Genomic DNA, 27,341 nt, shown 5'->3' on the forward strand with positions numbered 1-27,341 from the left:
GTCTTGATCTCAGGGTGGAGAAATGAAGCCCCACTCCACACTCAATGTGGAGCCTGCTTCAGATTCTCTCTCTCCCTCTCCTTCTGCCCTTCCCTTCCTGGCCCCCTACCCCACTCACTCTCTCTCGCTCTCAAAATACATAAATTAATAAATTATTGAGTTATATGGTGAACAAAGATTACCAAAGAATGCATGCGCTGTCATCCGAATATTGATATGAAACCTATGAAAAAAATAATGGAAGTATGCCACAGTGTTTATAGTAATTTTCTTTGGTTGACTGAACTTCAGGTGATTTTCATCTTTTTTTTTTTTACACATTTTGTGTGTTTTCAGAATTTCTCCAATGAGCATGTAATTTGTACAGTGAACATGTGATTTGAATCAGAAAATAATTTTTAAAAATGAAATTGAAAACGTTGCCCAAAATAATGACTCCATCCTACTATGGTTGTATGGATTCCAGATATAAATCTGATAAGAAGTCATCTAGAAAGGATCTAGAATTAGATTTTACTGACTGTTGCTTTTAGATTGGATGAGTTTATAGAATCTTTAATTATATACCCCAATACACTGGAACTTGGTTACTGCCAGGTGAAACTATTTCTAAAAGGTATCAAAACTTTTTCAGTGTAGTAAACATTCACATAGTCCTTCGGTAGTATTCCATTCTCAGGGCTAATAAAAAATTAATCATTACCGCCCAGTTTGGGGAGCGAGTAGGTGGTTAGGGAGTAGAAGTGGTCAGGGAATGAGCCTAGACATAGCAAACAAAGGGCAGGATAGATGAGTCCTTCTCCCCTGGAGAACAGATTCCCCAGGGATGAGAGTTTGGACCTGTTTGTTAAGGATCTTTTAAAATTATCTGGAAGAAGGCATTCACAGTGAAATCATGAAGTTGTTGATTTGCCAGAAGTTTCCAGTGGGGAAGAAGGAGTCCCGCAGCCGTGTCCAGAACGCAGGGCCGTATTACAATTCTGTACACGTGGCTAGAAAAGTAGCAGCTGCGTTTTGCCAATGGCAAATGTAGAGACCAAAAATTCAAATTGCTTATGCAAAATAGAGGGCTTGGACTCATTGTTGACATTAGTCCTGCATTTTGCTGGAGTCTCAAGGGGCAGTAAAATTGTTGCATATTATTAGAGAAACAGCAACAAAATAGAAACATGTATTTATGTAAAACTGTGATACAGCAAGGATCCCAGATTCTGAAGTCCTAATATGAGAGGGCACCAGAGGGAGATCAGTTCTGAGACAAATCAAAGCACTATTTGACTAGGTGATTGTGAATTTGTGTACAACTTTCTAGCTCCATTGAAAGATACTTGATATGATACCATATAGGTTTAAAGTGTGCAATTGATGATTTGATATATGTATATATTGCAGAGTGACTGGCACAATAACATTAATTAACACATCCATGACTATTTTTTGGATGTGGTAAGAATTTTTTTGGTTGTGGTGAGAATTTTTAAGATCTATATTCAGCACCTCTCAAGTATACATAAAACAGTATTGTTAACTATGGCCCTATGCTATGCATTAGACCCCTGGAACTTACTCATCTTACAGCTGGAAGTTCATACCCTTTGGCCACCATCACCCATTTCTCCCGACTCCTGTCCCTGGCAACTACTCTCTACTCTCTATTTTTATGAGTTTGGCTTTTTTAGATAACACAAATAAGCAAGAGCATACAGTGATTGTCTTTCTTTGCCTTATTTCGGTTTGCATAATGCCCTCCAGGTCTATGTGGTTGCAAATGGCAGGATTTCCTTCTTTCTTATGACCCAATGATACTGCGCGCGCGTGTTTGTATGTGTGTGTGTGTGTGTGCACATGTGTGTGCATATCACATCACATCTTCTTTTTCCGTTTGTCCATGGATGGACACTTAGGTCACTTCCATGTCTTGGTTGTTGTAAATAATGCCGCAGTGAGCAGGGGCAGGGCTGGGGGAGTACAGATATCTTTTCAGATAGTGGATTTTACTTCCTTTCGGTGTATACCCAGAAGTGGGATTCCTGGATCACATGGAAGTTCCATTTAAAATTATTTGAGGAAAGTTCATACTGTTTTCCACAATGCCGGCACCAATTTATATTCCCACCAACCATGCACAAGGGCCCCCTTTCCCCACCTTCTTACCAGCACCCATCTCTTGTCTTCTGAGGATAGCCATTCTATCAGGTGTGACGTGATACCTCATTGTGGCTTTGGTTTACTTTTCTCTGATGATTAGTGATTTTGACCTTTTTATATACCTGTTGGCTGTGTGTATTTTTTGGAAAAATTCAGATCTTGTGCCCATTTTTAAATCAAAGAGTTTGGGTGTGTTTTTATTTGTTTGTTTGCTATCGAGTTGTATGAGTTCCTTATATATTTTGGATATTAATCTCGTATCAGATATATGATTTGTTGCATATTTTCTCCCTTTCCATATGTTGTCTTTTCATTTCATTGAGTCTTTCTTTTGCTATGCAGAAGCTTTTAAGTTTGATACAGTCTGCTTGTTAATTTTTGCTCTTTTTTATGCTTGTGCTTTGAGTGTTATATCTAGAAAGTCATTGCCAAGACCAACGTCAAGGAGCCTTTCCCTTATGTTTTCTTTTAGGAGTTTTATAGTTTCAGGTCTTACATTTAAAACTTTCCATTGGAGTTATTTTTATTTTTTTTAAAGATTTTTATTTATTTGTTTGACAAACAGAGATCACAAGTAGGCAGAGAGGCAGGCAGAAAGAGAGGAGGAAGCAGGCTCCCCCCTGAGCAGAGCCCAATGCAGGCCTCCACCCCAGGACCGTGGGATCATGACCTGAGCGGAAGGCAGATGCTCAACTGACTGAGCCACCCAGGTGCCCCTGGAGTTATTTTTTGTGAGTGATATAAGATAGGGACCCAGTTTAATTTTTTTGGTTGTGCACATGCAGTTTTCCTATCACCATTTATTGAAGAGGCTTTTTCCCATTGAGTATTCTTGGCTCCTTTGTTACCAGGGTCTTATGTGATTCCATATGAATATTAGGATTATTTTTTCTATTTCTAAAATGCCATTAGAATTTAGATGGCTACAGAGGTGGCGTCTGTAGATGGCTTTGGGTAGTATGTACATTTTAAAAAAAAGATTTTATTTGAGAGAGAGAGAGAATGCACAAGCAGGCAGAGGGGCAGAGGGAAAGGGAGAAATAGACTTGCTGCTGAGCAGGGAGGCCAACGTGGGGCTTGATCCCAGGACCCTGGTATCATGACCTGAGCCAAAGACAGATGCTTGACCGACTCAGCCACCTAGGCGCCCCAAGATAATATGGACATTTTAACAAATTCTTCCAGTTCATGAACACAAAGTATCTTTCCATTTATTTGTGTCTTCAATTTCTTTCATCAGTGTCTTATAGTTTTTAGTGTACAGATCTTCTAATTCCTTGGTTAAATTTATACCTAGGTATTTTATTATTTTTGATGCTGTTGTGAATGGTACTATTTTATTTCTTTTTCAAAATCTTCATTATTATTATAGAGAAAACATAAGGGCACCTGGGTGGCTCAGTTGGTTGGGTATTGGACTCTTGATTTCAGCTCAGGTCTTGATCTCAAGGTCATGTGTTCAAGTTCTGCAATGGGCTCCACACTTGGCATGGAATCTACTTAAAAAACACACACACGGGCACCTGGGTGGCTCAGTGGGTTAAAGCCTCTGCCTTCAGCTCAGGTCATGATCTCAGGGTCCTGGGATCGAGTCCCGCATCGGGCTCTCTGCTCAACAGGGAGCCTGCTTCCCTCTCTCTCTCTCTGCCTGCCTCTCTGTCTCCTTGTGATCTCTATCTGTCAAATAAATAAATAAAATCTTAAAACACACACACACACACACACACAGACACACACACACACACACACACGGGTGCCTGTGTGGCTCAGTGGGTTAAGTCTCTACCTCCAGCTCGGATCATGATCTCAGAGTCCTGGGATCGAGTCTCTCATCAGGCTCTCTGCTCAGTGGGGAGCCTGCTTCCCCGCTGTCTCTGCCTACTTGTGATCTCTCTCTCTTTCTCTGTCAAATAAATAAATAAAAATCTTTAAACACACACACACACACACACACCCGCAAACACAACAGATTTTTTAATATATTAATTTTGTATTCTGTAACTTTACTGAAGGTGGAGTGTTTTGGGTTTTCTATGTATAATATCATGTCATCTTGCAAATAGTGACAGATTTTACATCTTCCTTTCTGCTTTGGATGCCTTTTTTTTTTTTTTCTTGTCTGATTGCACTGGCTAGGATAGTATTGTATTGAATAGGAGTGCTGAGAGTGGGCACTCTTTTCTTATTTCTGATTTATTTATTTATATCCCCCCAATTCTATTTATTTATTATTTATTTATTTATTTATTTGACAGAGAGAGGGAGAAACACAGTGATAGAGACAGCACACAAGCTGGTGGAGTGGGAGAGGGAGAAGCAGGCTTCCTCCTGAGCAGGAAGCCTGACGTGGGGCTCGATCTCAGCACCCAGGAATCATGACCTGAACTGAAGGCAGACGCTTTATGACTGAGCCACCCAGGCACCCCTTGTTTCTGATTATATAGGAAAAACTTTCAGTTTTAGCTCTGGGTTTGTTATATATGGCCTTTCCTATGTGGAAATATGTTCCTTCCACACTCAGTTTGTTGCTGGTTTATATCTTGAGTGGAAATTGAATTTTGTCAAATACTTTTCCTATATCTGTTTAGATGATCGTATGATTTTTATCTTTTATTTATCAATGTGATATATCAAACTTACTGATTGACTTGTTGAACCATCCTTGCATTTCAAGGATGAATCCCACTTGATCATAGTGCACGATTTTTTTTTTTTTTATGATTTTACTAATTTTTTTAGAGAGTGAGAGAGTGTGTGCAAGAGAGAACATGAGTGCAAGTGATGGAAGGAGCAGAGGGAGAGGGAGAGAAAAAGAATCCTGAGCAGACTCTGTGCTGAGCCTGGAGTCTGATGTGGGGCTTGATCTTACAACCCTGAGATCATGACCTGAGCCAAAACCAAGGTTCAGGTGCTTAACCAACTGAGCCACCCAGGAGCCCCATGTTGCATGATCTTTTGAATGTACTCTTGCATTTGGTTTGCTCGTATTTTGTTGAGAATTTTTGCATCCAATTCGTAAGAGATATTGCCCTGTAGGGTGTTTTTTTGTTTGTTTGTTTGTTTGTTTTTGTTTTTGTAGTATCCTTAGTAGACTTTGGTATCATGGTAATATTGGTCTCATAAAATGAGTTTGGGAATGTTCTCTTCTCTTTATTGTTTTGGAAACTTTTGAGAAGGATTAGTATTAATTCTTTGAATGTTTTGTAGAATTCGTCAGTGAAACCATCTGGTCCTGGTTTTTTTGGGGGGAAGTTTTTGATTACTGATTCAGCCTTCTTAATTCTTTTTTTTTTTTTTTTAAGATTTTATTTATTTATTTGACAGACAGAGATTACAAGTAGGCAGAGAGGCAGTCAGAGAGAGGAGGAAGCAGGCTCCCTGCTGAGCAGAGAGCCTGATGTGGGACTCGATTCCAGGACCCTGGGATCATGACCTGAGCCAAAAGCAGAGGCTTTAACCCACTGAGCCACCCAGGCGTCCCCAGCCCTCATAATTCTTACTGGTCTGTTCACATTTTCTGTTTCTTCCTGATTCAGTCTCAGTAGGTTGTATGTTCCAGGAATTTATCCATTGCTCCTGGGTTATCCATTTTGTTGTTGTGTAATTATTGAAAGTATTCTTTTATGATCCTTTATGTTTCTGTTACCTGTTGTAGTGTCTCCTCTTTCATTTATAACTTTCATTTGAGTCCTCCTTTTTCTTTGTTCTTTCTTTGGTCTAGCTGAAGATTTATCAATTTTGCTTCTTTTCAAAGAGCCAATGCTTAGTTTTGGTAATTTTTCCTGTTATCGATTTTATTAATTTCTGCTCTGATCTTTATTATTTTCTCCCTTCTGCTAACCTTGGACTTAGGTTTTTCCTTTTTTTCGTAGGTCCTTGAGGTGTAAAAGTTATTTTTTTGTTTTTTGTTTTTAAATATTTATTTGTTTATTTCAGAGAGGGAGTGAGAGCGTGTACTATGAGCAGACTAGAGGAGGGAGGGTCAGAGGGTGAGAGAGAATCTCAAGGCTCACGACTGAGTATGGAGCCTGATGTGGGGCTCAATCCCACAACCCTGAGATCGTGACCTGAACTGAAATCAAGAGTTGGATGCTTAACTGACTGAGTCTCTTAGATGCCTAGGTTTTTTACTTGAAATCTCGTTTTTCTTAATGTATGCATTTATAGCTATAAACTTCCCTCTTATAACTGCTTTTGGTATATCCCATAAATTTTGGTATGTTGTATTTCTGTTTTCATTTGTCTCGATATATTTAAAATTTCCTTTTCAATTTGTTCTTTGGTCTAATGGTATTTTCAGGAGTGTGCTGTTTAATTTCCATGTGTTTGTGAAATATTCAGCTTTCTCCTATTATTGATTGTATTTTCATACTGTTGTGGTCAGAAAAGATACTTGATATAATTTCTGTTGTCTTGAATTTGTTGAGACTGTTTCGTGGCCTAACATATGGTATATCCTAGAAAATGTTCCATGGGTGCTTGAGGAGAATGTGTTTTCTGTTGATACTGAATGGAATGTTCCATAAATGTCTGTTAGTTTCCTTTAGTCTATAGTGTTGCTCAGATCTGCTGTTTCCTTACTGATTCTCCATCTTTGTGATTAATCCGTTGTTGAGAGTGGGGTGTTGAAGAATTTATAATCCCGAGAGCAGTGGTTCTCAAGTGGTGGTGATTTTATGCCCCCTGCCGGTGCATCTGGCATGTCTAGTGACAATTTTGGTTGTCACAGCTGGTGAGGGAGGTGTGGCTGTTGGTACTGGCATCTAGTAAGTAGAGGACATTGATGCTGCTAAATATCCTATGATACTTGGGAAAGCCCCCTGTTGAACCCAAATGGCAGTAGTACCAAGGTTGAGAAGCCGTGCCTTAAAAAAAGAGAAAATGCTGATTCAGGGTGAGATTGGATGAAACCAGGAATGGTTTCTGAGAACCGGGGATGCACACAGCCCTTATGATTCATGTTGGGAGAAGAGCAGCATTCTCCCATGACAGGCTGGACGTGGTCGGTCTCAGCTAAAGACTGCATGGCCTTGGCCAACTCTGTGTTCTCTGTGTCCTACTTGCCCATTTGTCTCAGGGATTATTTTGAGCAAGATGAGGCACATTTGTTATTCCGTACAGAGTAACATTCATTGTCCCTCTTCCCATTGAAAGAGCATTGTGGGGATTCTGGGATCCAGAACGGTGTCACAAGCTCATTATGAGCATTGGAATGAATCCTGAATAACACAGTCAAGACTGGGTGCCCTGAGCCAGGGCATCTGGAAATAGGAGCTTCAAAAATGCTAATGGTTTCTGTTATCTTTCAGATGGTCAACGTGTCAAGGCTAGAGGGAGAAGACAATCCTGTGCAGCTCATCTACTTTGTGGAGGATCAAGATGGAGAAAGACTCAGTGCAGTCAGGTCTTCAGATCTGATTAACAAGATAGATATCCAGAGAGCAGCCATTATCTTGGGTTACCGTATTCAAGGTGCTGTTGCCCAACGTAAGTGTGTGACACATAGACCCTAAGTGCTGTCTGTGCTGTGCTGGCATCAAAAGCCAGGTTTGGTGGTTGTTTCTTCCCTAACAATGAAATCTGAATTTAAAACATTCTTATGTGCATAGAGTAATGTCTTAAACCCTTATTATTTATTATGTGGCACTTGAATAAAGCGTCATTTTTTATTTTTATTTGATTTTATTTTATTTTTAAAGATTTTATTTATTTGACAGAGATCACAAGCAGGCAGAGAGGCAAGCAGAGAGATGGAGGAGGAAGCAGGCTCCCCGCTGAGCAGAGAGCCCGATGTGGTGCTCCATCCCAGGACCCTGAGATCATGACCTGAGCCAAAGGCAGAGGCTTTAACACACTGAGCCACCCAGGGGCCCCTAAAATGTCATTTTTTAAAAAGAATTTTTATATATTTGAGAGTGAGGAAGCAAGAGAGCATGAGTGGGGGAGGGGTAGAGGGAGAAGGTGAAGCAGGTTTCCCACTGAGCAGAGAGCCAGAGAGCCTCTCCAAGAGCCCCCTGAGCCCCTCCCCCCTCCAGCCCCTGAGAGTCCCTGAGAGCCCCATCTCCAGAGCCTGAGGTAGGGCTTCATCCCAGGACCTTGAGATGCCTACCAACTGAGCCATTCCAGTGCTCCGAAATGTCAGTTGTTAAAATTTACTTGCCAAGTTCTTTATTTCAACTGCTTGTACTTGTAGCTTGCACAGCTGTTCCCCTACCCAGCATTTTGTATCTCCAGGGTTAGAGTGAGTTACCTTAAGTTAACTGTAACAATTTTCCCCCTACTCCTGTACTATGTCTCTTTTTAAAAAATTTTGTCTTACCTGAAATAACTTGTTTTCTCTCTATTTATTCCGAAATCTTGCCTGTCATATTTTGAACGTTGGTGGGGACAGTTAGTCACACAGGAAGCTGGGAGGTGCCCTCTGCATTTATTGGCTTCCTGCTGAGTTTTGCAACACAAAGAAGTCCTTGATCCTTACCCGGTTCAGTGCTGTTTCTCTCCCTCCCGGTCCTCGCAGTACTTCACAATTTAGAAAGAGGTATTTTGATATTTCTGTATTATTGTTGGAAGACACTCGGCTCCTGCCTCCGGCAGCGGTTGCTCCCAGTGCCTTAGTTTTCAACTCCCAGATTCTGGGCATTTAAAATTAAGAAAACGGAGAGACACAGAAGAGTGCCTTTCTCTAATTGTTCCTTTATGAACCAGACGGCTTTTTTTTTTTTTTTAAAAGATTTTATTTATTTATTTTACAGAGAAAGAGAGATCACAAGTAGGCAGAGAGGCAGGCAGAGAGCGGGGGGGGCGGGGAGGCAGGCTCCCCTCTGAGCAGAGAGCCCCATGCGGGACTCGATCCCAGGACACTGGGATCATGACCTGAGCCAAAGGCAGAGGGTTAACCCCCTGAGCCACCCTGGCGCCCCAGATGGCTCTTTTGACGTGGATGCTTTTGCCTGTGAGCCAGAGAGCAATCCTTGTAGGAGCTCGGCCATATTTGCTCCCAACAGTAAAGGGATAAGTAAGTGTTCAGAAGGAATAGAGCATCAGAAAATACTGAAAAGTTCTTTACAAAGAACACGTAGGCCGCGAAAGCACCTTTATAAAATGACAGCTTCACGGTGATCCTCGGTAATGGAAGGCTCTTTGTGACCTCTGTCCTTGTCCCTGGAATCTAAGCAGGGCCAGGGCTCGAGGGCACGCTTTGTCACATTCACAGATGATGATGCGGAGAGTCTAAGCAAACAGTCCATTGGTGGTTTGTGTATTTGAGATATGATTGTGTATTAGTGTGTTCTGTTTCAAAGCAGTGAGAAAAAAATAACGAAGCACTTATTTATATGTCTTCGTCGAGGACGTCTCGATTGTAGGAGAGGTGCCCCAGTGCAGCTAAGCCTCTGAAAGAAGATGAGTTACTCTAGGGTGTTAGCTTTTGAAGCTCCTTCCCTCTGTTGTTTGCACCTCTCTTCCCTCAGTTTCCTGCTAAAAACCACAGGATAAAGATCCAAGGGATTGGAAGCCTCAGCCGGCGTCAGGCTCAGCCCCCGGCAGCTGTGGACCCTGGGAGCGGGGCCTGCTTGGGTCCATCTGGGCCCCTCCCGGGTGTTCCCAGGTCAGAACTAAGAAGAGCATCCGGTTGTCACAGCTCCTTGGTTTGATTCTCTCCCTCCCGTATTGTCCGTTTTCATGCAAAATGAGCTACGCGTATAGACGCTCTTCAGGTCAAATTTAAAGATAAGATTAATACTTTGTCCCTTTTTCCATTTCCCGTGTGGTCTCTGCTGTGTAATTTGTGCCTCCTCCATGGCACTCAAGCTGTGGACTGCTTGCTCGGCTCCCTGGTCTCTCAGAGGCCGGAGCCCACCCGTACACCAGCACCGAGAATCTTTCCTGTTGTTACATCTTTGAGCAGAAACATTTTGATCCCATGGCAGGTGCTAACCATCATGGAATATGAAAAGAGCATAAAACTTAGCCCCTGCCCCTGGAGACTGAACTGTATTTAAAAAGACAAGACTCAGAGTCACGACCGTATTAATGAGTAAAGTGCACTGTATCGAGATGACAACATTTATGTAATAAAATGCACTTTAAATTAGTAAGATACCGGGGCGTCTGGGTGGCTCAATCGGTTAAGCATCTGCCTTCAGCTCAGGTCAGGATCTCCGGGTCCTGGAATTGAGCCCAGCATCCGGCTTCCTGCTCAGCAGGAGTCTGCTTCTCTCTCTGTCTCTGCCCCTCCCCACTGCTCTGTCTCTCTCTTTCTTTCTCAAATAAATAAAATCTTTGGAAAAAGAAAATAGTAAGGTACCATTTATAAGGCAAAGGCCTCCAGGACAGAACAACTTAGGCAAGGAGGAAACTCGCCTTCTCACGGAGCAGTTTTTATGAAGTGATGATAATGGGTGAGAAGGTTGGGCAGAGGGGAGGGGGACATTTTGGTAACTGGAACCTGAGCTTTAAGAGGAGCGGAGTCCTTTGAGAGGATGAGCGAGGTATGAAGAAGACGAGGGCCCAGGTCCAGGAGGGGAGGTTAGGGAAAGGAGCTGGTAAAGGAGAGAAAGGCAGAGCACTTGAAGCGTGTTCCTCCAAGGCCAGGGAAGCTGGGAGGCTGCGGCAGTGGTCGGGGTTGGGGTTGGGGGGTGTGATCAGGAGGGTGGGGAGGGGCAAACTCTGAGTAAGTAAGTTGGAGGTCATATAATGTTTAAACTGACACCCGGTACCTTAAATCTTGTTTCAGGAATTTAGAGAGATACACAGGTGAAGAAATTAAGGCAGCGTTCGTAGACTGTTTATGGGGATTTCTGCCTTTTAGTATGGAAATGTTCCTGCAGTGAGATTAGGACAGATGCAGTGAGATTAGGGCAGAGCCAGTGGGGTACCCGGGACTCAGGAGACCTGGAATTAACCTAGCTCTGCCGACGGATGAGCTGTGCTCCTTTAGACCTGTCCGTATGTCACCCTGGTCCCTCTGGCGTTAAGGCTGTAGTCTTCTAGGCAGTGTTTCTGGCCATCAGGAGATTGCAGAGTCTAACCATTTGCCTCGACCTGAAATGACGAAGAGCTTCCAGGTTTCTCGTAGAAGAAGCCACGTTCCCTGCACAGACGGGCCGTCAGGGAGGTGAGTGCAGAGCAGTTAGTGAACAGCCTGTCTTCCCTCCCTGCAGCCTTGGACAGAGTGAAGAGGCCGTCCCCCGAGTCCCAGAGCAGCAACCTCTGGGTCATTGTCGGCGTGGTCATTCCAGTGCTGGTGGTCATGGTGATTGTCGTCATCCTGTACTGGAAACTCTGCCGCACGGACAAGCTGGACTTCCAGCCTGACACGGTGGCCAGCATCCAGCAGCGCCAGAAGGTGAGAGGGTGAGCCCCAGTCTGCACGCAGGCGGTCTCACGGGCTGGCGTAGGCCGAGCTCAGGCTCTCAGTGCTCAGTGGTGGGGCAGAAAGTTGAGAGGGACACTTTTTTGGCTTTAGTGGTGGTATCTCTTTGCCTCACATTTGCTTACTGGAACCACGATTCTTCTGTAGCCTTAGTTATAGGCTGTGAAGATGAAGCCGTATCAAGGCTTAGCCGTGTCACGAGTGCCGAGTTCTCCTGTAATTTTATTTACGAAATGATTAATTCAAAGATCACATCCATTTTTGTATGAATTCTGATCTATAGTCACCCTGGATATTTTCAAAGAACAGGAGCCAAAGGAGGTTGTCTCAGATCTGTGTGTCTCTTTTGTACACGGTACCACTGGACGGCTCCTTTAGTTTCTGTCCACTGTATCAGAAAGCCACTGTGTGCCTTGATCAAGACCAACTAATCATTAGAAAAATGATACTATACTCCTTAAATATTTTAATTTAAATATATGAGTGGGTCTGTATTCACCAGTCTTTTGATGTACCTCGAGTCTTTTTTCTTTTTTTTTTAAAGATTTTATTTATTTATTTGGCACAGAGAGAGAGACAGCGAGAGAGGGAGTATAGGCAGGGGGAGTGGGAGAAAGAGAAGCAGACTCCCCACTATGCAGGGAGCCTAATGCAGGGCTTGATCCCAGAACCCTTGGATCATGACCTGAGCTGAAGGCAGATGCTTAATGACTAAGCCACCCAGGTGCCCCTGAGTCCTTTTTTTTTTTTTTTTTTTTTAACATTTTATTTTTTGGACTCTTGATTTACTCAGAGGATTTTGTTTGGTTTTTCTCATAAGAAACAACACACCTGGGGTACCTGGGTGGCTCCGTCCTTTACGTGTCTGACTTGATTTAGGCTCAGGTCATGATCTCAGGGTCGTGAGACTGAGTCCCACATCAGGGATACCAACATCGGGCTCTGTCCCACACCCGAGACACCAACGGAGCCTGCTTGTGATTCTCTCTCTCCCTCTCAAAAACAAAAATCAAAATTAAAAAAATTAAAAAACAACAACAAAATGCACCAGCTGCAGTTTCCAGTGTGGGTTTCTTTGGAGAAAAATGAGCAACCTGAGTGTAAAATTCCCTGTTTTTTTTTTTTTCCCCGATCCCACCCCAACTCTGTAATCTTCTAGAGCTTGTTCACTTACACCGAATTTGACAGCAGTGAGTTTTTAAACATCTTTTTCATGTCGTACCGAAGCATCCCATTTAGTTTTCATAATACTAGCAATTCTCACTTTTATGTTTCAGTGATTTCTGCAATCTTGAACTGTCACGTACCAGCTTCAGATCAAAGACATTAGGTTTTGGTAAGGATTGAGTTTTGGTTGATCTGGTGTGAGCGGAAGAAACCTGACAAACCTTGGAAGAGAACGCAGTAGCCGTTCACCTCTAGTGTATCAGGGGACAGGCCATTACCACGGGGATGGAAAGTGGTCATCGTCCACTGTGTGTGAATGTGCCCCCTCCGTGGGTCTCACACATTTAGAGGAACGTACTTGACTCAGGAACTTTGATAAGAAAAAGCAAGGAAGAGAGAACAAGAGATAAAGGGTTGTCTGTTAACTTTTTAGATTTATTCTGTCTGGGTCTAAAAAATTCTGCCCATTACAAAGGTACACCTGCTGAATAAAAAAAAGTAAGCATTCTGAATTTATTGTACTTTGTAAAAGTAAATGAAGAGTATTCCTTTTCTTAGGAATTAGGTAAAAATGCAAAATCGTGACTAAATTGGAAGTGGATGGTTATCAAGTGTATTGGAAGCATTTTGTACATTAACATTATATTTATTACCTATCTCCATTTATTATTTACAGAGTGTGCTAAGATTGTTTTGTTCTTAGACAAGATAGTGCCGTGGAAAACCCTGGAAAAAGTGTTGGAGGCACTAAATCATTCATAGTGTGAATTTCATTTTAGTAAGGTCAACAGTGAGTTTGGAAATGTTTTTGTTCTGGTGAAAGAGTGTGGTTGCAGAGAGCGATGCCCCATGTAGATGGTTATGGATTCAGGTGTTTCATGTTCCAGGTTCCCTAACATAAACACTCCCTGGGAAAGCCCATCTGTCATCTGTTACTTCATGCAAATGTCAGAGGACAGCATCCCTTGAGTTCAAAACAGGATGCTCCCCAAGTTTTCTCCTTCTCTCACTTTTACTGCCAAAATATCTTCATGCACCAGATGTTGCTGTAAATCAGATGGACAGAGGGACACCCGGGTGGCTCAGTCGTTAAGTGTCTGCCTTCGACTCAGGTCATGAACCCAGAATCCTGGGATCAAGCCCCATGTTGGGTTCCCTGCTCGGCGGGAAGCCTGCTTCTCTCTCTCTCACTCACCCTGCTTGTGTTCCCTCTCTTGCTGTCTCTCTCTCTCAAATAAATAAATAAAATCTTTAAAAAAAAAAAATCAGGTGGACAGAGTTTCAAATAGAACTCCAGCCCTGGGGTTGCTCTCACTTTGCGTGTGTTGGAGGATCTGTGCATGTGTCTTTACAATTTATTTGTCAGAAGGTTTTCTGTGTGGCAGAGTCCCTGGGGAGTCTGCGTCTTCTGACCTGGGTGGCGGGGCCTAACTTCCATGGCATTTCAGAAGGGTGGTCCTTGCTTCGCTGGCACAGGAGACTACCGTATAGATTCTGTCGTGTGTTTATAACGGGAAAAGGATGATCTCCGTTTAGCTTAGAATCATCTTTCTCCTTCACTAGTGTTTCTTCTAAGATTTACCCGGCAGTAGTGAAGGGCCTCTATCCAGCCCATCCCTTGGGACGATTTGAAAAGGTGCTAGTTTCCCCTGGGACTTCAAGACTTCTTTTTCCTTTGGTCCAGCTCTCTGTTGTCTCCGTGTTCTGCTCACCCTGCCCCCTTGCTGCTGCCTCACTGCTCCTCTCCCAGATCCTCGAGCTCAGTAATCCCAGAGCTACCAACGTCGCAGACAGTACACGTGCCCACCAACCCCCCCCCCACCCCGCCCCCTGTAATGAGCAGGAAGCCTCTTCGGATTGGCTGGGGAGTGGATTAGTTTGATCATATGGTATGAAGGAGAGGCCGTTCTCTCACATTTTGAGACAGGGTCCTTTTTTATTTCCAATCATTAGAAAACCAAATCTAACCCTTCTCTTTCATCTGGAGTCTCTTTAAAGTCATCCCTGTTTACTGGTCTCAGGAAAACGGCAGCCGGACCCACATTGCCCTGTTGAGGTTCTGTTTGAAGAGAGGAATGGCATTGGCTAGATGCCGCTGGTCCTGTCACACTTGTTCCTTCCCGTGGGGACAGTCCGATCTCTGGTTGTCGTGGGACCCTGGTTCCTGACCGGTGGGCACTGCGGGCAGCCACACGGAGCTGCCTTAGTCACTGCGTATCCGTTCAGCAAACACTGAGCATTTTCTCTGAGCCAAGCGGGGCCAGGCTGGTTGCAAGCCCCGGCAACGTGCCGTCCCTGGTTCGAAGGCTTCCGGAAGGAGAAGGACACACAGCAGTGGAAGTCTGTCTAGGCTATCTTGGAAGCAGGGAGGAGGGGCAGACCCCCTCTGCACCCCCCTACCCCGCCGTTGGGTGGGAGGGCTGCCTCTGCCTCCTGGAAAGAGGCAGAGCTGGGGCTGGAGCTCAGAAGTAGAGGTGAAGCCAGGTGAGAGCCGGCCCAGGTGGAGGGGATGGCCCATATGTCGGGCATGATGGAGCAAACGTCTGGAAGGGCACAGCCAAAGGTGACAGGAGGCAAGAGCCAGGCTGGGAGGAGCTGTCGGGCACATCAGCGGTGGGCAGTGGTGCTGTAGGTAGTGGGGGGCCACGGAAGGGTTTTCAGCAGGGAGAGCAGCTTGAACACATTTATGTCCCAATGACCGCGTCGGGAGGCCGTGTGGACAGCTGACTGAAGAGAGAGGCTCCACGGGCGTTTCTCCCATCTCAGCCAAGTTCATCTCGTCCCCCGTGGCCGGGTTGCCCTTTGAGTGTCTGCAGGGACCCCGTGGCACCTAATACATGGAGAGTTCAGTTCACCGGCGGTCCCTTGGCTGCGATCTGCTGCAGCCCCGGGGGCCTCAGAGTCTTGGGGTTCTGCAGGGTGACCGAGGCCCGACGGCACAGCAGACACAGGCAGTAACGACACCTGCCCACGGATCTCATCCGTCCAGTAAGAAATGGGAAGACAATGCCGCTGTCTTTGAGACGGCACGGCTGGGGTCTGCTCTGTGACTTCTGTTGTCGTCTTAACTGCTCCTTCCCAGGGCCTCTGGCTCCCCGGAGGGCTGGAGACTCGCTCCGTCTTGTTCCGCCCGGGCTGTAGTATGTTCACAGCTCACGTGCTTTAAAATTCATCAGGCATCTCTCCTGTTCTTCGGCTGACCTGCTTTACCCGCCCGCTCTGACTTGGTGGTGGCGTTATTCCAGTGGGGCACGGACAATCGGGCTGTCCCCTCTGTGACATATGAAAGAGAGAAGGAACAAAAGAGCCTCCTTTCCTCAGAAATAAGGGGTCCTAATGGAAATATCGAAGGCACTAATTAATTGTGGTTCTTCTTCTATAAAATACTGATTGAAGCTTATTCTGCATGTGGAAGCTGGGGATACAATACAGCCAGATTTAATACTAGATTTCTTTTTTTTTTTTAAAGAAATGGAAAAGCTAGAAAAAGCATTCTGGAAAGTAAGGATGAAACCAAAGGAGCTAATTCCACGAGAGGGCAAGATTTTCTCTAATTTCTTCCTTCTGGGTGTTCTAAGTAGCTTTTGTTTCGTGCAGAAGCACAGAGTAGTCGCCACATTTCTATTGTCGTAGAAGGTGGAGACTCACCCTGCTGGTGAGAATTGCAAGGATCTAATGGAGATATTTGATGATGTTAGTGGGAATCAACAGTAAACCCACAGGGCTTCGATGGCCATGTAGTTATTGATGATGTATACCCTTTTTCATGGCTCTCCACAAGAGCCAGCAAGTTTGAAGCGTCAGTTGACTTTTAAAAATTCATTTAGTCATCCAGTATTTACAGTTGGTCTACCGTGTGTCACACCCTGTTGCTGAATTATAAAATTTTGTATCTAACGTCACAGCTTTTATCTGATAGCTGAGAATGTGTAGGTATTTATAATAACTGCCAACAGCCAAAATAACGAAGCCTTTGACACATACATACGCTTGTTTCTTGCATGAACCCTGGCACGTTTGTCAGGGTAGACCAGTTGTATTAACACCTGGGCTTCGGGTACGCTGACTGCACACAGAGGTAGAGTTGTTTTGTTTTTCCCTCATTCACTTGGAGACGTCTGCTTGGAGGAGGCGATCTGTGGCTCCGCCTTCAATTTTGGTAAAGCAGACCATCTGCCTTACAACACTGATTGTCTCTTAGTCATTGGAGGCATTTAGTTTCTTGCTGGGAAATAGACTAAAAAAGATTATACCATGTCTTATTTATTTTTTATTTTTTTAAAGATTTTTAATTTATTATTTATTTGACAGAGAGAGATCACAAGTAGGCAGAGAGGCAGGCAGAGAGAGAGGAGGAAGCAGGCTCCCTGCTGAGCAGAGAGCCCGAAGCGGGACTTGATCCCAGGACCCTGAGATCATGACCTGAGCCGAAGGCAGCGGCTTAACCCACTGAGCCACCCAGGCGCCCCTATACCATGTTTTATTAAATGGCGTTGATGGTGTTGGCTCGGCGACCATTTATTATGCTTGTGATTCTTTCATTCAGGGGCTGCTGGTTTAGGGAGCTGCCATGAGGTGCGGCTGGTTAAGGCTCCTGTGTGGGTGAGGGGGTGCCTCTCCTGTAAAGCAGGAGAAGGACCCTTAGAATGGGGGCGGGGGGGCGGGGGAAGGAGCGGGGAACATGATGCCCAGACTACAGGCACGCCCTTGGGAAAATCACTGGTGATGGTAAAGAGAGTACACAGAGCTTGTCCATCTGGATGTTGACGGTCTCAAAGTGGCTGCATGCCCCTAGGAAGACGAACACCCCCAGGGATTGAGGGATCCCCGCTGAAGGTCACTGTCTCTGGAGGAGGAGATTGACTTATCCTGAGTGGCTGGAGGGGACGGGGAACCAGAGGGTGGCAGGTTTGGGTTCATATTCATGGAAGAGTGTTCCTGAGCCGAGGACTGTGGTGGAGTCGCTTGACCTTGTCACATGACATCATTAATTTAGAAAATACAGCCACACGGGGTCTTTACCTTTTGTTTCCAAGCAACATCTTTGTAGACCGCACTTCTAGTAAGTTTTGTCCCCCTCTGCTGGCAGAAGTCATCATTGCAGACTCCTTCCCTTCTCTTCACTGATCGTAGTAGATTTGTGGTGCTTAGAAGACCTTCGAGATCACCAACAGAAGCCCCTGGTGCTCATTTGGCATAAAATTAACACAGATATGGCAAAACCTTTTGCTTCTTTATAACACATTATCTAAAATAACTCCTTAGGTTGGTTTGGCCTTTGTCTTTGACGGATGGACTGTCTCTAGGGGTGGAATGCAGCTTGGCTAAGGGTTTTGGTTGTGCTGTAGCCTTCTTTCCAAGGAGGATATTGGGACAATTCCTGAAATGCAGCTGAGTTTCCTCTACCTGCAAGCTCAAATTAATGACGCACGACCCCTCCCCCCCTACACTTTTAGTGTCGCATAAAGGGAGCCTCACCTTTGTTGCCCACAGTTCTCTGTACTTTTTAGCACCCTTCCTGTGTTCGTGCAGGAAGCTGGAAGCCGAGTGGGAAGCTCTGGGTGGTGGGTTTGGTGTACCTCTGGTGTATCTCAGGTAGGACTCCTGCGACCCCCAGTGTGAGAGGTGGGGCTTTTTTGAAGACCCCTCTCTCCTTCCTCCTTGTGCCCCCAGGACTTCCGTTGGCCACTGGTTTCTAGAAATTCTCTATCCTCTTGCCTTCTGTTACATCAAACTTTACAAATTCTTTTCTTTGAGGTTATCTATTTTTTCCTTGCCTCCTTTTCCTCCTTGGAGCCCCAAACTATTAGATGTTCCCCAACATTTTATCCACAGACTCTGTTTTCATCTTGAAAAATCTGAGGGGGAAAAAAAAAAAAAGAGAAAAGTCTCAGGTTCCCTACCTGTCCTCTTCTGTACAGATTCTCTCAAAGTCCTGTCTCCAGCCCGAAATTTCCCCCAAGCTATTGTCCTCCGTGTCCAGCCACACAGGGCTACTCTCCTTTGGAGCTTTTTCTGCCATCTCCAACTAAGCGTGTCTAAAGTGAAACCCGTCTTTTTATCTCCTCAGGTTACCATCCTTTCATGATGAATGTCCCTTTCCCTGCTCAGGACGCCTGCCTAGAAGTCATTTAAGTCATCACTGGCTGCTTTCCCTCTTTTGCCTCCTGTGTCTATTTTTGGCTTCCAGATCCTTCAGTCCGGTCTCTAGATCTATTCATTCCTTCCCATTTCCATTGCTAGGGTTTGGGGCTCAGGCTTTTGTCATTTCTTACGTGGGTACCGTTGGCCCTCCGACAGCCCTTTGTGTCCTGTCTGCTTGGATTTTAGAAATCTGCCTCTTCAGAAATATTTCGTGGTTTTCTGCTCTAGAAACTGGCATTTGGCGTTGGCCCCCCTCTTCTCCCCCTCCCCACATTCTGACCCTTCTAGGGCAGCTGACGGAATGTCTTCCCAGCCCAGAAGTGTTCTCTGGTCATGATCTAGAACATTCTCTGTGTACCTGCCCCTTTTCATTTCCAAGTTCTACCTGTCCTGTGAATCCTGGCTCAAGTCTTCATTTCTCTATAAAGAATATCTCTCTCAGGGGCACCTGGGTGGCTCAGTGGGTTAAGCCTCTGCCTTCGGCTCAGGTCATGATCTCAGGGTCCTGGGATCAAGCCCCACATCAGGCTCTCTGCTCAGTGGGGAGCCTGCTACCCTTCCCCCCACCGCCTGCCTTTCTGCCTACTTGTGATCTCTCTCTCCCTGTCAAATAAATAAATAAAATCTTAAAAAAAAAAAAAAAGTATCTCGCTCGTGCCACTCCCTCCGGAACCGCATAGCATGTGATCGCGCTACTGTGACAGTGGGTCAGGTATCGTCTTGTGATACGATTTGCATTATGGTCTAGCTCTTTGATCCTGTACTCTTCTTTAATCTTTCGCCAGGGTCTGTCTTTTCTGCAAACCCTACGTGTGAATGGCACTGTGTACACGGTTAATGATTTAGCGATGCTTGTTGAATTAGAATGATGGGCTGGCAGGCACCATCTCGGGTCAGAAGTCAGCGCTCAGCAGTCTTACCAGCTCTCACAGTCCTCAGATTTCAGATTGATGGTCTTCACTTGTGTGTGTACGTGTGTGTGTTTTAGTTGCAGATCCCTAGTGTGAAGGGCTTTGACTTTGCTAAGCAGCATCTGGGTCAGCACAATAAAGACGACATCCTGATGATTCACGAGCCAGCACCACTGCCCGGACCTGTGAAGGACCACACCACGCCCTCTGAGAACGGAGACGTGCCGAGCCCCAAGGCCAAGATCCCCTCCAAGAACGTCCGTCACAGAGGAAGGTTCTTATCGGGCTTTCTGTCTTGTTCCCTGTTGCAGAGCATGTTTCCCTCCTCAGTTTTGTCAGTTTCCAGTGTCCCAAGAGCTGATGGTGAGTATTCCTTGGGTTCGCAGCCCAGGACACTGGCGGCCGCTTGCCCAAAGTCCACGAACCGGAGGGCTCTTGATCCACGCCAGGGGACCACCAGAGGTGGCCAGATGCTTTGGTGGTGTCCCCCTGCCCCGCACCTCGATACTTGATTAGCTCTTGCCTAGCCTGGTGGGTATATTCTGGGGTGATCATTCTGGGCCCTCTGGAGATGCTATCAGAAGAAATGTCTAAAAAGTGCACGGCACATCATAGGCACGCAGCCAGTGGTTGGCTTTGCCTTTGCTGCTGTGCCAGCGGCTGGCTCTGCCTTCATTGCTTTGCCTGCGGGGGACTTTCATCAGATCCTTTTTTCTTTGCTTGCTTTCCCTCTGGCCGCCTGTGTTGTCACCCTCGTTAGCATGTTTCCATGGACTCGGCACCACCTCCCCCCTGTCCCACTCCCCATCCCTAGTGTCTTTCCATTCCTCCTATCAAAGGGAAGCAGGCGGAGGGTTGCATGTTAACATGCCCCCTGGAAGTCCCCCATTGCCCTCTGATCCTTGGAGAAGGGCCATAGCTGGGTGAAAGTTCGGAGTCAGGTTTTATGCAGCTGCCTTCAGATCTCAGCACAATCACACTAGGGTATGGAAGCCTCAAATTATCAGCCTGCCTTTGAGCTTTGAACTCCAAATCTTGATTTCCTGCAAAGAGGGAAGAAACGTGTGATCATACCAACATTTGAAACGCTGTCACGATTTCTGACTTCCCAGAAAACCTACCCCGGGGGGTTCTGGCCTAGTTTTAACAATTTTAATGGATATTACACCACGATCTTTACAAAAGAAAATGAATTATGTAGAGAGATGTTATTTGCTTAATCATCTTGCTGGCTAAGACTAAATCAAATCATTAAAGACTGTTGAATATGTTAGTATAATTTTGCCAGGTTTTTTTTTTTTTTTTTTTTTCTCTTCCCTTGGTCATCTCATCCTGAACATTTAGACGCAACATTTCAGGGGTCTGCATGGCTAATGTAGGACTTTAGCATCCCTCAGGGGCCCAGAGAGAAGGGGTGCTAACTGGTTGAGGCCTTTGATTAGCCCCGTGCAAGCTGGTTCTGTGTCACCCTTGTTTTTGATAGGCAGAATCAAAGCTCAGGGGAGATCGTTGCTTTTGTGTTGTAAGTATGGACTTCTCCCAGAGCTGTGGGGTTCTGTGGGGTTGACGATAGGACCATCCTGGGTTCTTTGGGATTCTGCAGTCCCCATTGACCTGGAACTGGGCCTGAATACAGATTTTATGATACAATCTGTGCCAGACTCAGACTGCAAGTCCAGAGCCCTGGTAACTGAGGGACCGTCCTCCAGCCGGCCTTTAGCCAGCTTCCTAGCATTTGTTGGAATGCCGCCTGCTGAGCCCTAGAAGCCGTGTGATATTGTCTTCAGGAGGGGACCATGTGCTATCCTTGAAGATGGCTTTTGGGAACGGTCTAGTTTCTGTCTGTTTTGCCCAGAAGCCTGACTTCCACATCTAAATTAATGGGACCTCTCCCCACCCCCCACCCTGGCCCCCCACCCCCAGGCCCTTTCTTTCTTTTTTTCCCTAACGTTTGCATTTGTTTTGTGACTGCAGAGTTTCTCCCTCGGATGCTGACTCTACCGTAAGCGAGGAGTCCGGCGAGAGGGACGCCGGAGACAAGACGCCGGGAGCGGTGAACGATGTCCAGCCCCACAGAGCTCCGCAGAGCGGTCGGTGACTCTTCCCATTCTCCGTGGTAAACGCAGGGATTATGAGATTCCAAGAGGATCAGGTTTTATGCTACTTCAAATGCTAGACACTAAAAAAAAAAAAGTCTGCAGGGGAATATTCATCATCCATATGGTGAATTTCTCCGCATTGAGTGTCACTGCCTAATGTCGAACTGGTGTCTGGATGGAGGCAGGACACCGTGCCAGAGGTTAGGGGCTCGCTCAAGTGTGTTTTGAGGTTAATAGCCACGTTCCATTCTAGTTTAGAGTCCTAATGGTTTTCCTCCCCGAAGAACAGGAGAAATCAAATGAAAACCAGAGTCTCAAAAACTACCTCCAGCATTTAGGGACCTTCTTGTGATCCAATTCTGGATTTTTCTCAGCTGTCACTGCCAGAAGGCCCTTTATTTGTCATGGGTCCAAATGCATTCTGTTGGGTCCTGTTGCTAGAGCCTTCTTCCTGCAGGTAGCTCCGTGGGATCCAACAGTGTAGCGCATTTGTGTCTGTAGTCTGTGGCTTGTTAGGTCTGGAATGAACTTCATGTCCACCCCAAAGGACTGTACCGTAGACCTCATGCTCTATGGTCAGACTAGGCCCACAGGTTCTAACTAGACTTAGGGACACTTTCTGGTGTGATGGCGAGGTAGTTTGGTTTTAGTTTCACAGATTCTGTTAATGAGTGTGTGAGTACAGCTCTTACATTTGCTGGAGTTTAATTTATATCTCAGGACTCTTTTAGTAATGCAGAGAAGAATGGGATGCCTCAGATATCCTTTTTATTTTTTATTTTTTTATTTACTTTTTTATTTTTATTTTTTTTCTTAAAAGATTTTATTTATTTGACACACACAGAGAGAGAGAGACAGAGAGATCACAAGCAGGCAGAGAGACAGGCAGAGAGAGAGGTGGAAGCAGGCTCCCCACTGAGCAGAGAGCTCGACATGGGGATTGATCCCAGGACCCTGAGACCATGACCTGAGCTGAAGGCAGAGGCTTTAACCCACTGAGCCACCCAGGCGCCCCTCAGATATCATTTTTAATGCTAATTTTTAGACTTAAACATCTGTCATCGGAAATTTCTTTGTTTGAAAATGCAATACAGAATGAGCCATATTCTGTCAATGAACAGATTCTAGTTGGAAGCCAGAGGGCCTGATCTGTCACTGTCATGTGTGTAACCTTGTGAGTCCCTCAGCCTTTGGGGCTTCTGTGGGACTAAACTAGCTCATTTTTGAAATTCCTTCCCGCTCCTTCTTGATGTTAAAGAAAACCCCCTTAGAATAAGGGAAGAGTTTTTTTTCTTTGGATTCAGTTTCACAGAATCTTAGAAGTTGTCTGGCACCGTGAAGACAAGTGCTCGGTTTCAGATAGACAGGACTAAAATCTAATTTTGATCCCAGGAAGGAAATATTTGGGGGGGGGGGGCAAGAATCTGCTCTGGAGTTTCTCTCTTCCTGTTAATTGCTTATCTGAGAAAATCTTACTTTTTGTTCTTACATTTAACTCCCAACAGTTTTGGTGTATTCTGCGTGGGTAACAAAAATCAAAAGTCACTATCCTCATATATTCAAAATCCAGGTAGTGAGCACGTCAGGTGTGGGACTGAGTTGCCTGTGGCAGGAGGCAAGTGGCTTCGATGTTTTTGTGAGTTCTAGAAGCTTAGCTGCTGCTATTACGATTTGGAGAGACACCACAGTCTGCACGTTATTTTCATGTTTTAGAAAGGTGATTTTCTCACTGTAAATATCAATTCACTTTATTTCTGTAAAGCTGCCATGAAGGCATTTTATTGCTTGCATAGAACTTATTAAATACCCTAGAGAAAAGATGGCGAGTTTCTAATCCTAGCTTTTGAATTTTTTTTGTAAACATGTGAAAGTCTTTCTTCTGTGGCAAGTCCGTTGCTTGAGAGCCATTCGGGTCCCTCCTCCATGTTGCCCTGGGGCCACCATCCCCTCTTATCCCAGCAGGTGGTGTGGCCACTGGGTCCCTTCCCACTCCTTGGCCAGGCTTTTGATGGATGTCACAAGTCATCTGACATTTCCAAGACCTACATGGCAGTGATCACTGAGAAAAGAGCATGGTTTTGGTTTTGGTCCATTAGAGGTCATGCTTGATTCCTTCCCAGCTGACGGTCTGTGGAAGGCAGCTGGACCGTGATGCACACAGGACTGTCCATGGATAGACCTTTATGAGGTTACTGACTCAGATGCCACTGTGTCATGGTTTTAGATTAAGTCACAGCATTACCAGGGGTTCCCTTTAGCAGAGCTGGGGAGAGCGAGAGGAGATAGGGAGGTGACGCACCTTCCTCGAGTGAAGGCAGTGGCATTCACAGTGTTACTGTGCCCCCACTGTGCTGTCCTTGTGCAATGCCACATCCCCCACACTTCTGTCAGCAGGAAGCCAGCCAGTAGGTAAGGACTGTGAAACTCGTGTGTGCAAGGGTGTGATTTTGAAGTAGTTGGAACTTCATTAATAAGCTTTGCACAAATTCCGAATTCTAGAATAGAATTCTTAGCTGGAGCTGAGCGGACATCCACTGTGGCACATGTGAAAGAGTAGGCAAGGCAGGAAAGTGTGGTCTCCTGAGTCTCCAACTCTTGGTTTCGGCTCAGGTCATGATCTCAGGGTCCTAGGATCGAGCCCCGAGTCGGGCTGTGTGTTCGGCAGGGGAGTCTGCCTGAGGGTTCTCTCCGTCTGCCCCTCCTGCTCGCTTGCCTTCTCTCTCTCAAATAAATAAATCTTGGAAAAAAAAAAAAAGGTTTGCAACGCAAATTCATAGTTTTAGAGAGATTGCACAGCAACTGTTTTGAGTGTCTGTCACATCAGAGTTTTCCAGGTAATTGTGGAGTGCTTATTTATGAAACGAGCTGAGGTCATAAATTAGAATTCTTTGTCTCTTTGGGGTAACATTTTATAAACTTAGTTGAGGTGACTGGTCGTGTAGTCCTGTGTTCAGCAGATGTGCGCTCTGGGCCTGGGGTCCGAGGCACTGGGACAGGATGGAGTGGGAGGGAGAGATGGGGTCCCTGCCTCACCAGATAGTAACTGGGGGCCCCTGGGCCTTGGTGCTGATGCCCTCTGGCTGTATTCACCCACAGATAATGAAGTTCGTATTTCTGGAAGTGTCCTATTGCTTCAGCATTTTATTTATTTATTTTTTAAATTTATTATTATTTTTTTAAAGATTTTAGTTATTCATTTGACAGAGATCACAAGTAGGCAGAGAGGCAGGCAGAGAGAGAGGGGGAAGCAGGCTCCCTGCTGAGCAGAGAGCCCGACGTGGGGATCGATCCCAGGACCCTGAGATCATGACCTGAGCCGAAGGCAGAGGTTTTAACCCACTGAGCCACCCAGGTGCGCCTTGGTTCAGCATTTTAGCAGCGGATACTGCACTTCCCTCTGTCACTCTGCTCCATCGATGGTATCCCATACTCTGATTTCTATCATTACAATTTTGTTTTGTAATATTTGAATAGAAATGGGTTTTTATCCAAAGTCTCTAAACTTAAACTTAAGGCAGATCCACACCCATGAATCTGTGTCTCCAGTTGTACTCGCTGTTGGCTATTGTTGTCCACGTGTTTTGTGTGTGTGTGTGTGTGTGTGGTTTTAAAGTACGCAGTACATGCAAACAATAAAAATAACCCAGTTATAAAATATATATATTAGAAAGGCTGGGTTCTGAGCAGTATGGAAGCTTGATGATTTTCCGGGCTTCTCGCGTGTCTCTGGGTGCAGTGGTGAATTCTAGAGCGACGAGCCATGACCACGGCTGGGGGCCGGAACAGGGCCCAGACAGGAGCTGGTCCCAGGCCTGCAGCTCGCAGGTACCCAGGCAGGCACACAGTACTGCGGGGGTGAGGGAATGCATTCTTCCGTGGTCATCTGTGTGTCCTGGTCTTTTCACCCTCTTGGAGGAAAGCAGTCTCACCTTTAAGTGTCAGTAGCTTAATGCCTCCCCTTCCTCCCCCCGCTTTGTGACATTTGCTGCTACCTTGTAAGTTTTCTTATAAGGCTAAGTTTCAGTTAGCCAGGCTAGACTATGTGGAGAAGCTAATTACCTCCTTTTAGGCATCCTGCCTGTAATTTGAGCAGCGGCCGCCAGATGAATGGTGGTGCCCAGCTGTGCTTGTGTTGCACAGATAGGCTCCCTCCCTGCCCAGGGCAGAGAAAGAAAGCCCCAGAATAGCCTGAATCGAGACAACTCTGCCTCCTCGCTACCAGAGGCGTCATTCATTCACAGTTGCAACAACCATTTCTAATCCTGTGGGGTAACGAATGAATGTAATTCACACGGAGAGGAAGTACAAAGACTTACATACCACTGATGTGTGTGCGTTCCTTATGTCAAATAGCGGCTCATATTTCCTACTGTTTTGTTCAAATCTGTCCTGTTTTATTTATCTTTTTACGATTTTATTTATTTGAGAGAGACAGACAGAGAGAGTGTGAGAGAGCATGAGCTAGGAGGAGAGGGACAAGACGGCTCCCTGCTGAGCAGGGAGGTCGACATGGGGCTCGAACCCAGGACCTGAGATCAGGACCTGAACCGAAGGCAGACACTTCACCGACTGAGCCACCCAGCCCCCTCGACGATTTTTAGGGGTACTAGTCTTCTTTTTTTAAAGTGGGAACAAATCCCCCACACGTAGGACCCTTTTCTTCTCATGGGTCTTCACCTTGGTTTTCTTGGTGAACCAGAACTCAGAGGCCAGACGCAGACGCAGACTCAGAGGCTATACCTGCAGACCCACACTCCCCTCATCCCCGGTCTTTTTCCCAGTATCATTGCCTTGGTGACTACGTTTCTCTCCTTCCAGATGAGAGCGGGAGGTCAGAGCTGCTGTCCGTGTTTCTCTAAAAGCTCCGTGAGCTGCTTAGTGACTCACTGCGCAGCTCCTGCCTTTTCCCTTCTCCTAAAGACTTTGAAACACCTTTAGGCAAAACAGGGCACTAAGTTTTGGCACCAAGTAGTGTGAGGACCGCTTACTTGCTGTTTCTTTAGGATGGCTTTACTTATTTGTGCTTTTGCTTCCCCTTTTGCTCCAGGGCCACCACCGCCCAGTTCGGGAAATGAGCAGCACTCGTCGGCCTCCATCTTCGAGCACGTGGACAGGCTGTCCCGGTCCTCGGAGGCCAGCCGGCGGGTCCCCAGTAAGATACAGCTGATCGCCATGCAGCCCATCCCGGCACCTCCGGTCCAGCACCCCGGACTGGCCGACCGGGTGGCCGAAACCAACAAAATTAACAAAGAGGTATTTGCTCTTTTTTCAAAAAGCACATTTATATTTTTAAACATTCACATTCTGATTGGGTCAGTGCTTAAAAACAGGTGGGAGTTGCAGTGTCGGAAGGTTACTGAGGCGAGGAGCTGCTGACACGTATTCTCCGTTTTCAATATGAAGCTGAGTTTTTATTTAGATCCAGTGCCATTCAAGGACACGGGCAGGCGTATGGCAGACGTGCAGAGAGTTGACATAGCAAAGCCCGCTGTCCTTCAG

The 27,341-nt window shown here is 45.7% G+C and overlaps 1 protein-coding gene across 1 annotated transcript in view; it reads left to right on the forward strand.

The window, feature by feature from the left end:
* Positions 1 to 27,341, forward strand: part of KIAA1549 (KIAA1549 ortholog) — a 133,501-nt gene that overhangs the window by 67,166 nt on the left and 38,994 nt on the right. Inside the window, exons 9-13 of the mRNA XM_032305851.1 lie at positions 7,458 to 7,635; positions 11,310 to 11,494; positions 19,821 to 20,017; positions 21,718 to 21,833; positions 26,890 to 27,095. Of these exons, the coding sequence (XP_032161742.1) occupies positions 7,458 to 7,635; positions 11,310 to 11,494; positions 19,821 to 20,017; positions 21,718 to 21,833; positions 26,890 to 27,095 (882 nt within the window). The remainder of the gene's footprint in view (positions 1 to 7,457; positions 7,636 to 11,309; positions 11,495 to 19,820; positions 20,018 to 21,717; positions 21,834 to 26,889; positions 27,096 to 27,341) is intronic.

The sequence above is a fragment of the Mustela erminea genome, chromosome 11, assembly GCF_009829155.1.
Source record: "Mustela erminea isolate mMusErm1 chromosome 11, mMusErm1.Pri, whole genome shotgun sequence".
NCBI lineage: Eukaryota > Metazoa > Chordata > Mammalia > Carnivora > Mustelidae > Mustela > Mustela erminea.